The 23,025-nt window shown below is 39.4% G+C and overlaps 1 protein-coding gene across 11 annotated transcripts in view; it reads right to left on the bottom strand.

Annotated features, from left to right (window-relative positions):
- CACNA1G (calcium voltage-gated channel subunit alpha1 G) overlaps nucleotides 1-23,025 on the bottom strand; it is a 270,365-nt gene that overhangs the window by 50,509 nt on the left and 196,831 nt on the right. For 8 of the 11 annotated variants that reach the window (XM_089537162.1, XM_089537177.1, XM_089537228.1 and 5 more), the window contains 2 exons: nucleotides 20,479-20,529; nucleotides 10,945-11,096 (listed from right to left, as the gene is read on the bottom strand). In XM_089537162.1, coding sequence (XP_089393288.1) covers nucleotides 10,945-11,096; nucleotides 20,479-20,529 — 203 coding nt within the window. The remainder of the gene's footprint in view (nucleotides 1-10,944; nucleotides 11,097-20,478; nucleotides 20,530-23,025) is intronic. The other 3 variants (XM_089537185.1, XM_089537202.1, XM_089537219.1) reach the window with 1 other exon arrangement.

Raw genomic sequence — 23,025 nt, 5'->3', positions numbered from 1 at the left:
GTTAGACGGTTCCCTGCCTACAGGCTTACAATCTAAAAAGACACAACACAAAAGGGGAAGGGAGAGGTGGTGGGGAAGGGGATCAGGTCCAGCAGTTCTTCTCTACCTCCGAGGCCTGGACCGAGGCAGATGGAATGGAGGAAGGGCTTACGTTCTTAATGGATGGTCAAAAGGAGAAGGGAATGACAGTAGGGAAGGGGGGAAATCCAGCTCATCTGCTCTCTCACATAGGCCTCTCTCCCCCTCAAGATGGTGGTCGGAAGGAGGGCTCTTCGTCTTTCAGGCAAGGCCCGTTGTTGCTGGCTTGCCTCTCTCCCCCTCAAGATGGTGGTCGGAAGGAGGGCTCTTTGTCCTTCAGGTGAGGCCCGTTGTTGCTGGCCTGCCTCTCCCCCCCCCCCCCAAGATGGTGGTGCATTGTGCTGGTTTGACAGGCACTCACTGTCATCTAATTGCTTACTAAGACCAGATGGTAGAAAAAGCTTCCTGCCGGTGCACTACTAATTAACAATAAATGTATGCTTTTAAAGTTTATAATCAACATATCCCAATGAACAATGCCAGACACAGCTCAGAGCACCACTTACAATATATTTCAGCACTGGCTCATATAGCCTTCCAAAGTATTTACATGGTAAACCAACAACTTAGGTCATGTGCTCTCACCTTGAACATGATGTTTTAACCCACTATCTTCATTTTAATCATTTCGCATTAGACATTCAAGCATCATCCAGCCTCAATGACTGTTTCACCTTTGCTTTTTGTATTGCACTGACTCCTTGTCAGAGCAATGGGGAATAAAAATAAGCACAGGGGACACAAATTGGCAGTCATTCCCATCTAGCTGTCATAAGCAAGTGATTTGGCAGTTCGTGGCAAGTGGTTGTTATTATAATTTGAATGTGATCCTAAATACAGGCATTTGGCAGGTTCATATACTGGGGGTCTGGTCTGCCTCTTAGCCAAAATGCTGAGTCACCACAGCAGAAATAGAGAAAGGCAGTTGGTAGCCAGTCCTGCTAGAGAATATATCCTTGAGGCTGAGGAGGCACTACAGGGGTCAAAAAGGGTAACGATTTCAGGATTTGACCTGAGAATGACTAGCAACCGCTACCCTGCTTCGCTAAGTCCCCCTGGGCTCTGAAAACTGCTTACAACACTTCTGTTTATCAGCTTTCATTGCATCTTGCAGACAACCATCAGATACTTCAGTACTTTCCAAGGAAAAGGCAATATATCAGCAGCTTGATACTTGTTTCTTTAAATCCTTCAGTAACTGCAGATCCCACTGTGTGTATGAGGAGGGTGGACACAGAATATCTAAATGAGTAAACATATTGTTTTGTAGCCTTCACTGATGAATAGTAATTCCCCCACCCCCTGTTACATGTACCCTTATGTTTGATACCTTATAATAATTTTCAGCTCAGTAACTTCCTTGCCATATTTAAAATCCAGTGATGGTTAAATGATGAATCCCTCCTGCTTAGCTGTTGCTAGTTGTGAAGTTTTTATATACTGGAGTATGTTTATCTTTATTGGAAGGTCACCTCAACAGATCACAACTGGTTCAAAAGATGGTTATAGATATTTTAAACATACAAATCAAAATAATACAATAAATACTGTAGTTGTCATATTACCTAATGCTTGGAGTTGATTGCACTACTACTACTACTATTACTACTACTACTACTAATAATAATAAAATTTATTTGTATTTTCCCGCCTCTCTCGGGTGGATCAAGGCGGGATCACAACCTAATTTGGGGGTACAATACAGAATAAAACACAAGAGTTCAATAAAATACATAACAATTAGCAATTAAAAACAGAACACAAAGCGACACTAAAATTCAAGGAGGTGGATTCATGTCTTATATAAAATGGGGTGGGTATGCTTGCCAGAAGAGCTCCATCTTAATTGTCCTCCTGAAGGTTTCCAGGGAGGTAGTAAGACGGATCTCTTCTGGGAGACTATTTTACAATCTTGGAGCAGCTATCGTGAAAGCTCTTTGGGAAGTTGAAACATATTTGGTAGTTGTTACTTCCAGTAGCTTCTTCCCCATTGTTCTGAGAGTGCGGAATGGATTGTATAGGGAGATGCATTCCCGTAACTAACTCGGGCCCAAGCCATGTAGGGCTTTAAAGGTAATAACCAACACCTTGTATTGTGTCCGGATGCAAATTGGGAACCAATGGAGATCTTTTAAGATTGGTGTTATATGGTCAAACCTTGAAGAACTGGTGACCAATCTGGCTGCCGTATTTTGTACTAACTGAAGCTTCCGAACTTGGTACAAGGGTAGCCCCTTGTAGAGCGCATTACAGAAATCAAGACGAGAGGTTACCAGAGAATGTACCACCGTCTCAAGGTCCTTTCGGTCTAGGCAGGGACGCAGTTGGCGTATCAACTGAAGTTGATACCAAGCACTTCTGGCCGTCGCATCGACTTGAGATGACAACTGTAGAGACGGATCCAGAAGTACTCCCTGACTTTGAACTTCAGGGGAAGTGTGACCCGTCCAAGACAGGTTGGTAAATTTCCTTCCCCAGACCTGAGGTGCCTATTGCAATTACCTCTGTTTTCTCTGGATTCAACCTGAGTTTGTTTTCCCTCATCCAGCCCATTACCGACTCAAGGCAGGTGTTCAGAAGAGAGATGCCATCCTTAGTCACTGAAGCATTTGGAGGCACAGAGAAACATATTTGGGTGTCATCAGCGTACTGATAACACCGCTCCCCATGCCTCCGGAAACCTAGTGGTTTCATGTAAATGTTAAACAGCATGGGGGACAGAATGGTGCCTTGAGGGACGCCAGATGTCAGTTCTTTCTTAGAGGAGCTACTGTCCCCCAGTCTCACCATCTGGAATTTGCCTGAGAGGTAGGAATAAAGCTCCTGGAGCATAGTGCCCCCGATGCCTAACTCCCTCAAGCGTTCCAGAAGGATACCATGGCCAATGGTATTGAAAGCCACTGAGATGTCCAAGAGCACCAACAGGGTCACACTTCCCCTGTCGATGCCCAGATGGAGATCATCGGCTAAGGCAACCATGGCTGTATCCAGTCTGTATCCCACCCTGAAGCCAGTTTGAAATGGGTCCAGATAATCGGTTTCATCCAAGACAGCTTGGAGTTGGAAGGCAACTTACTTCTACTTGCATTTTATATGACATTTGATTCTCCTAAATCTGATGTTCCCTCCAGTGTTACAGCCTGATGGCAGGACAGAAACTGACCATTCCTGACATAGCTATGAGGATTAGAATCCAGATTTTTTTTTATTATTTGACATACATGACTTTATATACAAGCAATTGTCCTGATTATTCATCTCAACCAACCTCTTTATAGTAAAGTTCTTGTTAAAAGGACTGTTATTGCACTTTGGGATTTTATTGTGCTCTCTGAAAGGTAATTTTGAAAAGTAACAAAATTAAACATAGAATGTTTTCCAGTAACGATCATAAGGCTTTTATTCTAAACTTATATTTCTATGTTTTTCTCCAAGGCTCCCATCAGATGCAATGCAATGCAATGCAATGCTAAACCGTGATTTAGTGTTACAAGAATCTGTGGTGATTGAGTTATGGGCTATCCTATCATTTTACAATCAAACAAAAAGAAGAAGAAGAAAGTTGTCATTCCCAGCTTGTAACAACAAGTTTCCCATATTTATCTCAATATGGGAAACTATGTATTGTACAAATCACTTAACTAACATGACTTCTATCAAACCAAAATCAAATTATTTTTGATACCTTGCTCATTAATTATGGATTGTGGAAATCACCATTTTTCACTTTCAAACAAAACATCACAATACAATTTTTATAAATGGTGAATGTAAGATTTTAACTGTACACAAAAGAAAAGAGAAGGCTAGGGGAGTTTTGTTTTTGAGACTCACTGGAATGTATTCCCTATGCACTAAATGCAGTACAACAGTTGAATGTGGCCAGAATATCTTGGTGGTGCTTTTTACAAAATAACAGCAACTCCTTTTATTTAACTATTTTGTTTAAACAGGAATGAAATATAAGAGGATTAAAAATTTTCAGCGATAGTCACCATCAGACACAAACAAATTTGTTAACTTGGCTTGTGCAGTAAACATTGCAGTGCACAAAAGAACTCTCATAAGAATTACAAGGTCCTTTCTAACAGAATAGTTTGCCTCTATTAGAGCCAGTGACATACCTCAGAAAGCTAACAATAAGACACAACTAAGTAGCTATTCTCTGGTTTCATAGAGAGGAAGGGAGGGGGAAGGAAGAAAGGAAAAAAAGAAAGAAAAGAAAGCAGACAGGTGTGTATGTGAGTATGCATATATATATATTAATTCATGTGAGATTTGGTGCTAGAGAAGAGCACTGAGGACACCATGGATGGTCAAAAAGACAAACAAATGGGTTCTAGAACAGATCAAGTCTGAAATCTCTCTAGAAGCCAGAATGACTAAACTGAGGCTGTCGTACTTTGCCAGATCATGAGCAGACATGAATCATTAAAAAAGGCAATAATGCTCAAAAAAGTAGACATCAATAGAAAGAGAGGAAGACTACATGTCAAATGTAGGGAGGTCAGGGAGGTAAGAGGCTTGAGCCTGCAGAATTAAGCAGAGCGGTTGAGGACAGGGGGTCTTGGAGATATATCATCCATATGGCTGCCATGAGTTGGAGTTGACTCGAGATCAGTTAAAAGTAACAACAACTTGTGTATATGTGCCCATGATGACAAGGGCAAAGAAAATCAAATCCAAGAAGATGATGCCAAAACTAGGTACAGTCGGCCCTCCACATTCACAAGTTTCAGATTTGCGGTTTTGACTATTTGAAACTTTGTAGCTGCTGCTTAACAAGGTCAACCTCTTCATACCCCTCCTCCTCACCCTTACTCCCAGCCAGACAAAACCAACACTGAACATTCCCCCGCTCTGCCAAACTTTGCATCCTCCTCATTTCCAAAGACCTTCCTTTATTTTAATGTTGTACGCCGCTTAGATTGTTGAAACAAAAAGCGGGATATAAATAAAAGTTTTATTATTATTTATTATTATTATTATAATCCAATGTTTGCAGCCACCCCCGGGAGGATCCAACTTCTCTCCCCTCCTCCTCCTCCTCCTCCTCTGCTCTCATGGCCAGACAAAAGCAACATTGCACTTTCCCTTTATAGTGATAGCTGTAAATGCTGGATTCAGTGTGGAAAGACTTTGGAAATGAGGAGTATTCAAAGTTTGTCAAAGAGGGGAAGATAAGGTGTTGCTATTGTCTGGCCGGGAGGGAAAGAGGGAATCTGCTTCCATCTTTGGAGGCCCAGTTTATAGCTGGGGTAGCAGAAGATACAAAGACTACTCTCTCTGCTGAACCCCTTGATTAACATTTGTTCTCCTGCCAGAATTTGCTAGAAATTTGGCTACTCTTGGGCTTGTAGAAAATACTCAGTGAAGACTCTGGAAGCAAAGATTTCTATATTTTCCCAAAGACTACATTTTCTTTGTTTTAAAAACAATTGTTTTTTTTACACAGTTTGAAATTAGCCATCTTTGTGCACATACATTTTCCAATACTTTTTTGTCATTTGTTTCTTTGTTTTGTCCGATTTCTTAAATTATACTAAATCACAGGAGGAGAGAAGGTGGATGCCAGGGGTGCTAACATCAGATTGAAAGTGGAAGCACCTTGGAAATATGGGGGAAGCTATTGTGTTTCAGTGTCGCAAAGAGAGGTATGGGTGGTGCTCTTGGTGGGAGAGGACTCTTTATCAATCATGTTGGGGGGCGCTAACATATTTGCACCCCTTGGCCGCCACAAATGTGGAGAGGTAACTGTACCATCATGAACAGGGGAGTCATGCTCCGTATAAAGACATTTAAAAAAAGCCCCAAACCAAAAAACACCTCTAAATACTGTTTTGTTCTTGCTGGGTTTCTTGTATTCTTTTCCCAGTAAACAAGAAAAACAGCCTCCAAACAAGTAAAAGGTCATCAGGTTTAGCTCTTCCTTGGGAAACTAAGTTGACATGGCGGTTCTTTACCAATATCGAAGCTGACAGAAACAGTGTTCAGAAGTGGGTCCAGCAGAGTATAAGCTCCACATCTTTGCCAATTCTGTCTTGGCAGTAATTAAAAGCAAAGGGATAAACTCTCTGTGTGAGCTGGGAAGACTATTCACTTCTGCATAGTTTTTAAAAAGATTAACTAAGGATCCCTAGGGAAAGCATTTCCCACAGAGATTAGTTTGCCTAGGAGAAAAGGGCTAAGACTTAAGTACAAAAAGAGTCACAAATTCAGTTAACACTCTGTTCAGTTGTTCTGCTAGAAAAGTTTGTTGTAAACAGATGATGTAACTGAAAATATAGAAAACAAATGGAACAGAGTTTCTTATTCAGAGCTGGAAAAGGCCAAAGGATCTGGGTGCAATTCTAAGAAATTACAGTGTTTGAAGTTGAGGACCACCTGGAATATGAAGATGCTCCTACAGCGAAGACACTGGAATTAACATGTTAAGAAGGCATTGTGCGACAATCATTCACAAGTGGACAAGTTCTCAGGGGCCAGACATAGGCATCTTGGAACATTAAAAAGTCATTTTTGTGAGTTCTGAAGTGTATTGACTTGATCTGCACTTCCAACAGCAATGAGTAGATTGGAAGGCAATTATCCTTCACATTTTGCATGGTGCAGTTCTCAGCATAACCTTTTCAATATTTCTGATCTTCTGAAATTAAGCCATTTCTAGATACTTGGACACTGACAAACTGAGACTCAGTTTGGCCCTAGTCCATCTCTATATGCAGTCCTATGTTGCTAGATCACTGAACAACTAGTATGGGTGTGAATATATATTCCTTTCTTCATCCATTTTATAAGGGGGTCTGGATGTGCACTGCTGATTGCAAATGCTCACTTCCTGTACTGTAAAGCATGGCTTCCATGTGTTACCTCACTCTGTCACTTACTTTGAATAATCTGCAAAGCATTCCTGAATCACAGGAAGCAGCAGATCCTCAACTGTGGGTTAAATGTATGATTGTTGGTTGATAGTTTTAGCAACCTTAATATTATCCAAATTACAAAGCTTTTAATTATGAATAAATTAAAAGAAATCGTAAATATGACAGTCAAGCTGGAAAACATTACTGCCAGTTTCTTTTTTAATATGAAAAAATCTTTGCAGTTCTTAGCTCCTGGCTAACATTATACTCTGTCTGCTTATCAGGCATCATGATTAAGCACCTTTTAGATTTTAATGGATATCTCTCATTCTTCTGGAGGCACACACTCGGAAACTTATGAATTTCCCTTTGGGAAATATTTATTGATTTATATTTATTTATATACAGAAAAGTTTATTTTTGTGTATATAAAAATGTTATTTGATTTAGCCAAAAGGAAGTTAATACTTTCACATTTTGAATTAACCGTGAGATGCAGCATTTCTCTTTTTCAAAAGAACTCCCTTGGGTTTCAGAATAATTTGCTGTTATGTGCTTTCAAGAAGGGATGTAATTTGTCAGGAATTTTCTTCTTGAAGGAAACAATCATTATTTTTACAAATTTTCTTCCCGCTTTATGAAAGACCTCAAACGTCATGCTGTTTTCAAAATCTATTTACAGTTTGGGACTTATTCTGTGCAAACTTGGCATGTGGTTGTTTTGCACAGAAAACAACATTTTCTGCACAATAAACACTCTTTTCTATGTGGAAAAATTATTTTCTGCTCAGGAAAAGCTGCTTCCTTTTCAGCGTAAATCAACCATGTGCAAATTGTGTAAGGAATGTCTGCAACTGCAGCATTTTCTGTGCAGAAACATCTTTGCAGAAATATTATTTTGTGCTCAGAAATAGCTCTTTCCTGTGTAGAAAATCCTGTTTTCTGTCCAACAGGTATCAGGGTTTGTTGATACCTGAAAAACATATTTTTGATATGTTCTTAATAATAATAATAATAATAATAATAATAATAATAATACTTTATTATACTCTCCATGAGGATCAAGGCAGCTTACAATAAAAATCCATCCAATACAACAATAACCCCACTTATTTCCCCCTCCCCTAAAACATCAATTAAACACATTTAACATTTAAATCATCCATTAAAATAAACTAATCAGAGATGGGCGGGCGGAGTTACAGGGTGTTCAATGTGGAGGTCCATTTGCTAGATGGCCGGGTTGCTATTCAGGAAAGGCCTGCCAGAAGAGAGCCGTCCTGACAGTCTTTTTAAAGCTGTCTAAGGCGGGATACAGAGCACCCAAAAAGTGTGGTCTGCCACCGCCTCCATTTCTGTCGGTGGGAAGCCTCAGCTGCCAAATGGCTAGGCTTCCCGGCGGAAAAAGAACCCGCAAAAAGCATGTTCTTTTTGCGTCGCACTTGTGATGCCTAAGTGCGCAAATGGTGCACTCGTGATATTGCAAGCATGACAGGACGTGCCGACGCTATGCGGCCGTCGCGTCAAAATGGCGGTGCCCATGTAGACACAGCACCGCCATTTTGACGTACTGAGTACGTACTAGGGTTAGGGAGCGTCTGAAAAGGACACTCCCAGGCAACCCTAACATGGTTAGCGATTGGTCGCTGGTAGCTCCAGGTCGGACCATATAACACCTATTTTAAAAGACCTTCATTGGCTGCCTATTTGCTTCCGAGCTCAATACAAGGTGTTGGTTTTGACCTATAAAGCCCTAAATGGCTTGGGCCCAGGGTACTTGGAGGACCGCCTCTCCCCACATAATCCGCCTCGCACGCTCAGAACTTCCGGGACCAAATTGTTGGAGGTCCCTAGGTCCAACTTGATGCGGACCTCACAGAGGGCTTTTACTATTGCTGCCCCTTCTCTCTGGAATAAGCTCCCTGCAGAGCTTTGCTCCGCCGCCTCATTAGCTGTCTTTAAGACACAGCTGAAAACATATCTATTCCGGCTGGCCTTCCCACCTTAGACTGTCTGTTTTTTCCTGCTTTCCTTTTCCCTTTTGACCCCGGACCATTGTAAACTCCTTCTCTCTTCTCCTTGCCCCTGACATGTATATTTTATTGTCTTCCTGTTCCGTTTTTGTACTAATGTTTTTAACTGTTATATTGTATTTTTATCTTGTATTGGAATGTTTTAATATTTTTGTAAGCCGCCCTGATCATACCTATGGAAGGGCGGGGTAGAAATAAAATTTATTTATTTATTTATTTATATGTTTTTGGCTCATCTGGACAGGGCCTAAGTTGGTAATATGATGGATCTCATTTTTCAAATATTTTTTTCCAACTCTACCTTCTAGTCAACTCTAACATACGGTGACACTATCCTAGGGTTTTCTTGTCAAGATTGATTACAGGGAGGTTTCCCATTGGCTTCCTTTTGGGCTGAGAGACTATGACTTGCCCAAAATCAACCAATGGGTTCCATGGCTCAACAGGAATTCAATCCCTGATCCTTGAGAGATATCTTCCCACATGCAAACCACTATACTATGCTGGACCTATATCAAAATCTATACAGAAAAAACAAAACAAAAACAAATATATACAGGAATACATAGTAACATGCCTTGTACTAAGTAAGAACATTGGTCTATATAGCTCAGTACTGTTGATACAGACTGGCACAACTATCCAAGGTTTCAAGCAGGACTCATTCCTAACTGGAGAGGCCAGTGAAAGAGGTAGAGGCCTACTACATTCAAAGCATGTCCTGAGTTATGGCACTAAGCTATGGCCTCTTGAATAAAACTGAAATAGCTCGATTATAGACTGAATGTAATAATTCAGTACTTCTTCTGGCCCAAATGATGTTTCCAGTGACAAAGGGCGGGATCTACACAATCTAGAATATTCCGGGTTAGCTCCCCAAGTATTCTGGCCCTGAAGATGCCCTGACTTCCCACCATTACATGTGCGTTCTGAAGTGACACCAGGCAGTTGTCTACACAGTGTCCTGCTGTGCTGTCTGTCACCAAAAATTATTCCCCCTGAGGCTGAAAACAAAGTTCCCAGTATTGATCACATGTCTGGGCACTTTGCTGTGATCTCAGAGGAGCGACTCATGTCAGCAGCAGCGTGGCAGGAAGCACAGCAGGACATTGTGTAAACAGCTGTCTGGTGTTGCTCCAGAGTGCTCTGGATTTTCTGGAAAGATGAGGAACAAATGCTGAGTCTTGATTATTACTTTTAAAGCACTTACATAGTTTGGGTCCAGGTTACCTACAGGATCTCCTCATCCTATTTAATCTGCCCTATATGCTCAGGTCCTCTGGCAGATATTTACTCTAGTAATCTAGAACTAGGTTGACAACTGTCAGCCAGAGGATTTTTTCTTCAGCTGCCCCTAGGCTGTGGAATGCCTTGCCGGAAGAGATTCAACAGCTTAATATGCTGTCCAAATTTAAAACAGAATTGAACACCAGTCTCTTCTGGAAGGTTTATCTGGTTGATTTTTAAACTGTGAATTTTAAATGATGAATTTTAAATGTGGATCTTTTTAATATGTGTATATGCTATTTGTCATTTTAAACGGATGTGTCTTTTAACTTATGTTGTTTATCTGTTCATTGTTGTTGTTCCCTGCTTTGATCCATGAGGAGATGCAGGTAAGAAACAACAACAACAACAACTTCTTTAAACAGGGATTCCCAGGATTTTCTGTGGGACTGCCCTTCCCACGTGTAGACTATCTGCAGTGAAATTGGGCCTTTGGCTCTGTGTTGTCTGGACAGGACAACGTGAAGTGGGAGGGGAAACTGTTGCAAATGGCCCATTTAGACATGCTCAAAGCTGGATGTAAACAATTCCTCTGTATCCTCACTTATAGAGAATGGCATTTCCCACCCGAGCCTTGCATTAATGTAAACAGATCTAGCCCATCTCTAGAAAATTGTTAATGTTGGCCAATCCTCTGCCACTATCTGCCCATGCCAACATCTACCAATACCTTTTTATCCTACCTTGGGTTGCTGGTAGTGCTCCATGGCCATGGTGATGACATTGAGCCCAATGACACCTGTGATGAATAAATCCAGATAATGTGTGGTGCACATTTGGTGAATCAGAAGTCGGAAGCGAGAGTAATCAGAGTAGTATGGTTTACATTGTGCTTCTGTAAAGGAAAAGAGTAGAGAACCATATCAGGTAATTTCTTCCTTTGGTAAGACCAGTTCAGCATTGGCTATTAAAATGTCCATGTTGATGCAGTTATGCTCATTGCAATACTGTTTTCTTCAAGGGTGGGGGAAAGGGGATTATATGTTACCATTATTAATGCATAGCAAGGCTACACAATTCCGCATCTGTTTCAGCAGCTACAATAGAACATGCACAAAAGCCAGGCTTTCAGGATTAGAGACACAGTGACTATAGCATGGAATCATTTCAGGTTCCAGAACCATTTTTAATAATAAGATTGCTATTTGAATATATCACACACATGTTTAAGTTTTATGCAAATCAAATAAAAACAAAACAAAGAATTGGAAGATTGTGGTCTCTGATTACAGGATTTATATTCAAAGTGGCATGATGCCAACAGAAGCAAGATATCCTTAAATATCCTTTAAAGCAATTTAAATGTGTTTAAATTTAAACATATTTACATTACTTCATAAATTTTAAAGTATTTCTCATTGTTTTAAATTTAAAGTAATCTAAATGGGTTTAAATCTGTTTTATCTGGTAATGCCAGTCTGACCTTGTGCTTAAGAGCATGGGATAAATATCTTAATGAGCAAGTAAATACAAGTAGAGTCTCCTTCAACTAGAATTATAATTCTGAAATATTCCAAAATTCAAAATTGTTCACATGGGTGGCTGACAGTGATACTGTTGCTTTCTGATAATTCATTGTACACAAACTTTGCTTCGTGCACAAAATTATTAAAAATATCTGTAAAAAATTACCTTCAGGCTATGTGTATAAGGTGTATATGAAGCATACATTAATTTAATGTTGACTTGGGTCCCATCTCCAAGATATCTCATTATGTATATACAAATATTCCAAAATCCAAACAAATACGAAATCCAAAACACTACTGACCCCAAACATTTTGGACAAAGGAGACTCAACCTGTAATTATCCAATCTGAATGTGGAGCCTAGGGGATATAGGGAACAGACAAATTGGGGGTGGTCTACAAATTCCCATAACAGGGACAATCATTGTTATAGGCTTCTCATAACATTTTGAGGGTGGGTGTGTACATGAAAGAACATTTGTGTGTCCAAGGGTTAGTGCCCACGTTCTGTTGGACAGTTATTGTAAAATGCTTGTCTAACCTGGAAACGTTTGCATGTAAAGCAGGTGCTGTACTGCAAAAATAAGACTGTAGCATGCACACACATATATATGAGACTGCAAGGGCATAAAAAGGTAACATGTTCCAATCCAGGCAGAATCCAGGGGTGAGCAATGTAGATTCTGAAGGAAAAATATGGAAACTCAGAAAGGATGACCTATACACCGCTACTCTGATATTTTTCGATGAATTGAAAGGCAGGTTAAAACTACATTTGATAAATAAACAGAATAAAATATATTAGTAGACATGAAATCTGGGCTGGGACAGGGGACAGCTTGAAGCACTTTAAGCTGTCAGTGGTATGAAAACAATTTATGAAAAAATATGGGTCATTGCTCAGTCAGGGAATAAATGGCCTTCCATTTGTATGTGATTGCCCAAGTGCAGGTATCATGCTAGTTTTCTGTGTTTGGATGCATCAGGGATGACACTTACTCTTTAGACTCTGAATGTTCCAGCAGATAAACTCATTAACACACCTAATCTCTAAAGAAGAAATGCCATGTCTGAGTCTATAATTCAGGGCAATTTCCAAATAGGCATTATAATGTAGCATAAAATGGAAAAGACTGTTTTAAAGATGTCAGAGTATAATATTATGCCTGTAATTAGATGATCAACTGGTTATGAAAATTACTGAGCCAAGAGAATTGAATGGTGTGGTATTTAGCTGCCGTTAACAAGTGTAGGATTTCATGGCTCCCTATGAATAGAAATTTGGATAGGATGACATACTGGAATCCATGATCTTGAGCAAAAACTAATTTTCAAGAGATGGCATTTTTTCAAGGCATGTATAAACAATTTGCTTGTCAGATTTTCAAGATTCTGATATTCTAGCCAGACACATAATTAGCTGGCCAGTCCTTTTGTATGGTGTGGGAGCAAGCAGGTACCCTTCCCTTCCAACCATGCATAATGTGTGGCTCAGGCTCTTCTTGCAAAGATCTATTCACCTGAAACTTCAGTTTGTCCACTGTTTTTCCATTCTTTGAGATGGAAGAATCAAATGAATTGATCATCTGTGTATCTAGACCCCTTTCACATTAAGTGGTTATACTGATCTCATTCCACTTTATCTGACATGGTTCCATCCTAACAAATCTTAGATTTGTAGTCTAGGAATGGGTTACTTAGAATTCTCAGCCAGAGAGCTCTAGTGCCTCCCTAAACTTAAAATCCAAGAATGCACCCTTGACAGTCAAAACAGAATCATTGTGTTATAATTGTGCAGTGTGAATGAGTTTCTGAGGTTTTGTAAGAGAGCACCCAGTGTGCTTCCCACATTGTGTTTCAGATGGGCATATGTAAATGCAAAATCCAGTTAGTTAGCTGTCTAAGCTAGGTCTTAGCTACAGGTTGCACAATGCATTTCAAGATTTGTTGTGTTAACATTTAAATACTTTTCAGACTGTAAAGTCTGAGAATCAGAGAGAAGATATATCATTTAAGAACCTTCCTCTGGGCTTTGATCAAGTGATCCCCAATATTTATTCAGGTTTTTCAGGATGAGAGTAATGTTGATACTTGCTATTTCAATAGCCAGTCTATAGGTAAACTGACCTTGAATGCTATGATATAATATATTGGAGAGACATATAAGAATGAGTTTTGATGCTGAATTGATTCAGCATTTTAAACACAACAAACACAAAAAGGTTGGTAGCTAGATGAATCATAACTTTCATCAGACCTCTTAACTCTGCATAAATATCCATATAAAACTAAGATATCTCAAAAGCATTATGCAAACATATGAAGAGGAAATTAACTAAAATGTTTGAATAAAATTAAGTTATGAACTGGGGCCTTGGCTATGAACCAAGTTATAATTTCAAAGAGAAGCCCCATTCTAATTTGTTGATCCCTTATTGTTCTTTGCTTATCCATAATTCACATTCAAGCAGGAAAAATGTCACCATTTGTGCCTCTTCTTTGGGAGGATTTATTTATGAATAATTACACTAGAATTCAAGGGTTCAGCTATGACTGGCAGATTAGTTCCCAACTCCATACAATAACAAAAAAAGGCCGTTAACAGGATTCTCTTCTCCCCACAGAGATTGTAAAATGTTACCTGCATAGCAATAAAGCATGTAGCAGCATAACCTTATAAGCAGGGTTGCTCATTTTCTATTTGGTATACAGTGAGTGAAGACAGATGTAATGTTTCAACAGAAGCCACTATAGATTCTTCTTCTGCAGGGTGAGCTAAGCTTCACAATTTGCATGAGAGATATATATTTCATTGAACTGGATGCTGGAGCACCATCAATCTGGTCCCCACTACATGACCCAAATGGATTGCCAGCATCCTCCTGTCCTCCCTGTTTATCTTATTTAGAGCCACTTTTCTGGTTACTTGATTTTGCATTGATGTTTGCCATATTAAAAAGGAAATATGATCAAACTCAAGACATTAATTCCTAGGGTTGTAGACAGGTTTCTTGATGGTGACACAAGCACTGGCCAATTGACATTTTTTCTACAAGCTTACATGACCCCTCTCTCATCTACATCCAAAGTTGGATTCTGGAGAAAGAGAGGGGGGAGAAGAAATGTCTTTTTGGACTAAATGAAGAAAAGGACTTCCAATGTTCTACATCTGTCTTCACCGTGTATTTATAACTATGTCTAACACACACACACACACACACACCACTTTCTGTTCTTCAGCTAATTTTCAAATTGGCTGGAGAGTGACAAATAAAGTAATGCCACTGATATAAACATTTTGGTATCTGCCAAGAAGTTTATGAGTATGGCACTTTTGCCAGCCCTGCTTCCAAATCTTGCTAACTACTAGCTTTCTCATGCTTGGCATGCTAGTTTTCGTGCATATTAGTGGAAATTACAGGTTTTACCTTGAACTGAACCACAAATAGTAACACCATGCTGCCTGTGGGCTTTAAAGTAACAGCTATTGCATTTAGGTGGGCAGGGAACATTCATTTTTGAAGAAAAAAAATATTTTTTTCAGGTATTGTAAAGAAGCCAGATTATTTATTATAAATATTGGTAACTAAAAGTCTTATCTAGACCTGAAGTCCGTGCCCCCTGTATTATTTGCACTTGTAATTATATAAGAGGTACCAACATCTTGGGAAATACAGACATCTGTTCAGGTCCGGGGTGATGAACCATCACACAAACTCAGACAACACCACAAATACTGCTACAGTACACTGGGGTCAAGAACAATAGGAATGCTGCAATTAGTCAGGGATATATTGGAGAGATTAAGGTAACATCTTGGCACTGAGAGGGTCAATAATGTGTGTAGCTGTGAGAGTGTTTATGTGAGAAAAAGGGGAGAAGAGAAAGAAAATGGTACGATAAGAAAGCAAGAAAACAAAGAAATCAACCCAAAAACAAAAAACACAACACTGGCAGGTAACACAGGCTGTAAATCAAACTGCTTTGCTAGGGCTAAGTAGAAAAGGAAGAGAGAACTTACACTGACCTAGGCTTCTACTAATTTGATCTGTAGATAAAATCCCAGCCAAATAAACATACTTCAGCTATAAATGGCAAAGTGCTACTTCATACAACACTGCCATCACCCAATTATATAAGGATGCTATTACCAGGTGGTTATAGTAATAAAGAATTGGTAGAAACTAAGATAGCTCCAGCTTTTGCCAGATTAATATGAATCAATGATTCTATCTATCTATCTATCTATCTATCTATCTATCTATCTATCTATCTATCTATCTTATAAATACTGAAGGGAAGGAAGGCATACAATCAATATTGGATATTGTTTAAGATACTGACTAACAGGATGCACATTATGTCAGAGCAATAATGCCCACAACAACCACCATATTGACCTTATAGTGATTGGCAACCCTAAGGAGTAAACATGCCAAATGAGAGCATCCTTTTAATCACAGTTTAGGCAGGATGTAGCCTGAAGGTGGAATAACACATCCCTGGTTTTCCCCTCAGATTTCATAGAAGGATGCTCTGAAGTGATCTGGTGTGGCAGCTGTAACCAGCTGCCTAATAGTGTTGGCACTTGCTTATCATTTTGAGTGGCATCTGAAATGGCTAGTGCTGTATGAAGTTTCACAAAGAGTAGGCGGGTGGAGGTCTGATGACTCCCCCAGGCTCTCATGAAATAGATGAGAGGTCAGGGACTCAGCACTCACTAAGCAGCTGGATTTACAAACTGTCCAGAGAATATTAAATCCAGAGTGATGTGCATGGTAGTAATGTTGACATTTAAACAAGTGGCTTTTATTAGTTTTTAGCTAATGGCATTTTTTTTAAATAAAAGAGGAAAATGGTTAAATTATTCCCATTGAGAGATTTCCAGCTGTGAGAGACTACACATCCAAAAATAAAATCTCTTCTCTATAGCAGTAAACAACATAGACAGGCAACAGTGATAGATAACACACTTTCTTTCCATCACATGAGATTTACAAAATGCAAAAGAAGGTAGGCAGCCTGAGTTTTCACAAATGAATTACTCACTGGACTACAGAAACTTTAGAGAGTACTTATTCATTATTATTTTCCTCTCATCACACAAGCTCAAGAAGTTCACAAACAATCTCTCTCTCTCTCTCTCTGTCCTTTCACATGGATGAACATTACATTATGTTTGATAATGCTAGTACCAGTGAGACAACCACAAATGAAGCGCACAGCACAAGTCTGAAAATAATGCACAAAAAGAAGGAATATATGAAGTTCTTTCTGAGCCTGTTCAGGAAAATGGCTCACACGGGATTAATTCTAAAGCATTCAAAACAAACAAGCAGAATGAGACACTATAAGGTGCACCGAACATCAAAATTATAGCCACACTGAAACTGCAAGTCCTAGGAGATATTCCTCTAGGCCCTCATCCAAGAGATGGAACAGGACAGCCCATACAGCAAGTATGAATGTGAAGACATGGAAATGAAACTGAAGAACAATAATACAGAGGAGATTCAGGATTCATTGCAACAAGCTGGGTTATATTTAGCCATGTGTTTATGTGTTAAAAATTTCCTAGTGATTTATGCTTCTATAATATATTTTTTAAAAACATAACAAAGTACAGTGGTACCCCGGGATACGAATTGATCGCGTTACGAAATTTCCGGGATACGAAAAAGTTAGATTGGAAAAAACTGTTCCCGGTTACGAACTATTTTTCGGGTTACGAAATTCATTTCGGCGCGAAATTCAAATGCGAAGCGCGGCTAGCGGCTTTCCAGCGCTAACGGAAAGCCTTTTCGGGTTGCGAAATTTTTCGGGTTACGAACGGAGCCGCGGAACGAATTAATTTCGTAACCCGAGGTAGCACTGTAGTCATATTCTTACAGTTGCATCTCAAACTAACTTTGCACTTTTCAGGAATTTTGGTAATGTACAACAACCTTAACTCGGCTTCATGCTAATCTAGTCCATGGCACAATCAGGTAATTGGGTAATCTTTATTCACGCATTGTCATTAAAGAGTAGGAGAGAAGGTCCTTGAGCTCTCACAATAAATTTGTGGACTGAGAAAGGGGACTGGGAGGTCCCTATGTGACCCATGGGCTGCACATCTCCTACTCCAAACTTAAAAGGCAGAAGACAATATTTAAGCTACAGCAGTAGAAGTTTATAGATAGATTTTATATCAACTGGTCTTTGACTTCAGGAAGATGATTGCAAGAACCAAGTGGCTATGAATGTTTTATTAGTTACCTGTGAAAGTACTCTGGCAGTAATCCCTTGGAATTCTATTCACTGGGAAACCTTGTTTATTAAGCTTGTATGGGAAATGGGGGGGGGGGGAATTCTTTTTCAAGGTACAACTGGTAGGCAGCTGTCTCCATCCTATGTGTCAATTGGCTACACCGGCTGCTTCTGGCTGTAGATCCCAGAGACTAAATTGTGGAGAAAACCTTCTCACGCTATAGCTAAGGAACAAACTTGGGCCTAGCCAGCAACTTCAGGAGTCCCAGCCCACCCCCTACTTGGCTTTAGTGCTGTTCACTTGGACAGAGGCTAGCTGCCAGTTAAGGGGGCTGGGGAGGAATTTTACCTGTATTAATGACTGGTGGATTTTTTGCATTCTGTGCTGTTGTTAAACTGCATTGTACTATATATTTGTCATGTATTTTATTGCACATACATGAGGCATTTCCGATAGTGGGAGAATGCTGGAGTGTGTTTCCACACTAGAGGATTCCCCTGGAGGATCCAGTTAAAAGATTCTGAATTACTGCTTACTGGTGCTAGCCCAGTTTGAGATCTGAAAGGCTGTTTATTCACCCAGGTTACAGGATGGACCTCTAAAATTGGTCAGTGCTTTGATGGGAGCAGTCATTTTGCCACTCCGGTATCCCAGCACACAGGCAGAAATGGTTGGAACCATTCATCATTAACCAGTCAGCAGTCAGGAGGTGTGTTTAACAGATCCTTTGCCCTGTTCTACATCAAATTTAGTGAGCTGTAACACATAAAAGATGTGGCCTTTGTTAACCCACTTTAGTATAGCCTAGTAATTGCTTCTATGTCCCACCTTTTCTCCATGCTACTGACAGCCTCTGGAATAATATGGGGATTGATGGCAGCAAGGTAAAACAAATTCACCCTAGGCAAAATGATGTGTTAAAATATAATGTACGCCCAAACTACATACAATATTAGAATAAGGCAATCAGTTGCCCTGATGTAATTTGAGGGAGAGCAAATTAATACAAGAGGAACCCTGCCGGATCAGCACAGAAGCCAAGCCAGTCTAGAATTCCTCTACCCCTGGGAAGCCCACAAATATGACTTGATAGTAATAACATATACAGAGGCATAGTGGAGGTGGTATTTTGCCATCTTGACTTATATCTATTGACAGCTTAATCCTCCAAGGATTTTTATAAGCCCCTTATAAAAAGTGTCCAAACTGGCAGCCATCATATCACTATTTTTTGCGGTAGCACATTCCACAGTTTAATGTAAGGTAAAAGTATTCCCTTGCCATGAATGTCTAGTTGTAACCAACTGTAGGGGGCGGTGCTCATCTACTAAGCCAAAGAGCCAGTGTTGTCCAAAGACAACTCCAGTGGTCATGTGGCCAGCGTGACTGCACCGAATGCTGTTATCTTCCATCGAAGTGACACCTATTTACCTACTTTGTATGTTTTTGAACTGCTAGGTTGGCAGAAGCTGGGACTAATGACAGGAGCTCACCCAATCATGAAGCATTTGGTCTGCTTCCAATCTTCCATTTGTTGGAACTGGCATCTTAACCATTAAGCCACTGCATCCCTTCAATTTAATTAACAGTTTAATGATGCACTGTTGAATTCAATGAAGTTCAACCATTTCTGTGATGTTTCATCTCTCACAGTAGGTGGAATTTAAACTAGGTCACACTAGGGAAGCACTCTTGAGCTCATATTGTATATTACAGACCACTGGCCCAGAAAAACCACATAAGCATAGTATCCAAACATGGCTTTATATGTAGCTCTCACAATTGCCAAGCATAATTGTCAAATAACCTCCTTCCCATTTTTAACACTTACCACTGAAATTGGGAGAGGCCTCTGTGCTGGACTGGGTGCAATACACAAGACTTTCTCTCTTGGAAATTCAGAGGACTTTGGGGAAAGGTTGGGTCACCCTCACTGGGCTTAAAACAGAGGGAGAGAAGCAGTAACACCTCTGCTTCTTTCCAAAGCCCAGCACAAGTCAAGAGGCAAGATTTATCCCCTCCCCTGAGTTCTCTTGACCGAATTTGGAAGCATGTGGATACTATCAGCACCAGTTAGAAACAAGGGACAGCTATGACAATTAAATAGAACTAAAAGTTGTGGGCCTGCAATTGAATAAATAGTAAGGCAGCTCAAGGGAAGGATCCTACAGCTCCAACATGGAAGACCCAGGAATTATCCAGCAATCTCTTTCTGAAAGGAATAAAAGGAAAATGAAAAAGCCTGATAATAGAGAAAACATTGATTAAAAACACAAGAATGTTGAAAAAGTAAATGTGTCAGTGATACATAAAGCCTACAGAGGATTCAAGTTAAAAAGAAAAGTACAGAAAGAAAATGTGTGAAACGTGGAGTAAGCAAAGAAAGGCCTTCCACCAGACACAGTCTAGCAAGATGCCTCACAGCACCAGTGGTCAGCCGTTAAGTCACACAGCACTGCCATTCACGTGAGACATAGACGGCAAGGATTTCCCAGTACCTGGCACTGCACTGGCTGAGCTCTCCATTATTACATCATCCAGCATTAGATCTAGAAGAATGAAAGGGCATTAAATCTTTCATTTCACTGTCAGCACTTCATTCACCAACCTCCCCAAACGGCAAGGGGTCTTATGTAGAAACAGAGTGCAGCAGACTGTACCTAACTCCATAGTATAGGAAAGAGGAGAGGTGTGTTTTATTGTCATGGTCAAAGGAGGAGAAGATTTTCTTTTCTTGCCATGGTATAATCAAGCTTATAGCCCTGTAGGCAAGGTCTGGATTAAGATCCATCCATGCAGTGGAACAGTTATTTTTCTCTGGGTGCACTCTAATTTTAAAATAAGCTATCCAATGTGCTGAACCCTCCAAATAGGCTCAAGATATTGGGTAGCTCCCTTGATGTTCTAAAACCCAGAGCAGATTACCCACTGATAAGGGAGCCAGCACCAATTATTGGATGTGTCATTCATTGAGTATCTATATTGTGCACCATAATGGTAGGATGGGAAGGGCTGTTTTCTATTCCATGAGTAAGAGCTGTGAGACTGGGGAATACCAAGGATAGGACCTTTTCTGCAGTGGCATCATATCTTTGAGATGCTGTCCTCTGTAAAGTGCATGTAGATCCCTCTTTATTGACTTTCAGGAATTTTAAAAAAGACATTGATTCCATGCACATTTGACTCATTTTTTCACACTATTTTTCTCTGCTACTGTTATTTTAATTATTATACAGTATTTGTTATTTTAACATTCTATGTATGAATATTGGTTTTAGTGCTTGGTTATATGCTTTGCATTTGAATTTATTTGCAATCCATGACTACATTTTTTTTACTTTGAAAAGTGGGCTAAAAATCTGTTAAACAACAAAAACAACCACCACAGTTATAAATTGCAACCACTGTCCTGATCATTATCTTGCCTTTCCATTTAAAAGCCTCAGGATGCATGCTAAGCATATGAGTAATAATAAAGCTATTAGATATTAAAAGATTAATAATAACCATCAGCACATTTCGATCAACTGAGTTGAGAGAGGGACTTTTGATGGGGTAGCACTTTCCCCCATGCACATTAAAACCTGCTTTTATAGGGGTCATCCATTTGCAAAGTCTTGCTTTGCAAATACTGGGGTGTGCATGTGTCATGAGTATTTCAGGCGGCATCTGCATTGCAGAAATATTGCAGTTTGACTTCATTTTTAAAAAATAATCTTTATTGAATTTTAAAATATAAAAAAAGAGAAAGTCAAACACATTCCTGTTCAATACAATCAATATAATCATCCATTGTTCCTTAACTCCTCTCCCTCCCCCTCCCCCCTTTATTGTTCTTTGTGTTGCTGAACTCTTAGCTATAATTTTGAATTCCTCATAAAGTCCATCAAGTATCTCTTTATCTCTTATTACTCCTTACTCTTCTGCTTAAGTACTAAGACTATATGTACCCTACATCCTCTTCTATCTTATTTTAACAAACCAAGTCTTATCCCTTCACCTTTAATTTGCTATGTTTACTACTTATTCATTTATATACTTATTTATTTTAGCTAATCATTTTTCTCTCTTATCAGATTGGTATATTTGCAGCAGCCTTGCCCAAGCAACATTTTCTTCTTCATCATTCTCATTCAATGTCATTGTTAATTTATCCATTTCTAATATATCTAAACTTTTTTTTAGCCACATTTCCACATCCGGTACATCTTTACTTTTCCACTGCTTTGCTAGTACTATCCTTGCTGTTGTAATCAAATATAATAAAGTCTTCTTTTCCCTTCTTAATTCTTTATTTTCGATTATATTCAACAGGCACATTTCCAGAAGTAATGGAAATTCCATTTGGGTTATTTTCATTAACATCCTATGTATTTTGATCCAGAATTTTTTTACTACTGGGCAAGTCCACCACATATGATAGAAACTACCTATACTTTTTCCACACTTCCAGCACAGCGCTTTGTCCTTTTTATATATTTTTGCTAATCTACTTGGGGTAAGATACCACCTATGTACCATTTTATAAAATTTTTCTTTAATATCCATACATAATGTAAATTTAAGGTCTTTCCCCCATGCTTTTTCCCAGCTTTCTAATTGGATATTATGACCTATGTTTTGCGCCCATTGCACCATTCCTTGTTTTATGTGATTTTGTTCTAGTTCCAATTTTAAAAAAATCTTATAGAATTTTGCTATCTTTTTTCCTTTCCCATCTCCTAAAACTATATCTAATTCTGTTTTTTGTTCGTTATGCCATATTGGTTCACATCTATTTGATATCTTTCCCTTAATTGATAGTAAAGAAACCAGGATATATTATAGCCCTCCAATTTTAGATTTTCCCTAGTTTTCATGACTATTTTCCCTTCCTCGCTTTTCAACAAATCTTTAAACCTTAGCCATGCCTTACCCTCTAGCTTACCTCTTTGCAATAGTGCTTCATGAGGGGAAGCCCAATCTGGTAATTGACAATAATAATAATAATAATAATAATAATAATATTTATTTGTATACCGCCCTATGGGAAACCAATCCGGGCA

This window comes from Sceloporus occidentalis, unplaced genomic scaffold (genome assembly GCF_023333645.1).
Source record: "Sceloporus occidentalis isolate IW3139 unplaced genomic scaffold, rSceOcc1.0.p SCAF_1, whole genome shotgun sequence".
Classification (NCBI taxonomy): Eukaryota; Metazoa; Chordata; class Lepidosauria; order Squamata; family Phrynosomatidae; genus Sceloporus; species Sceloporus occidentalis.
Note: the sequence above shows the minus strand (reverse complement) of the source record. Positions and strands in the feature narration are given on the sequence as shown.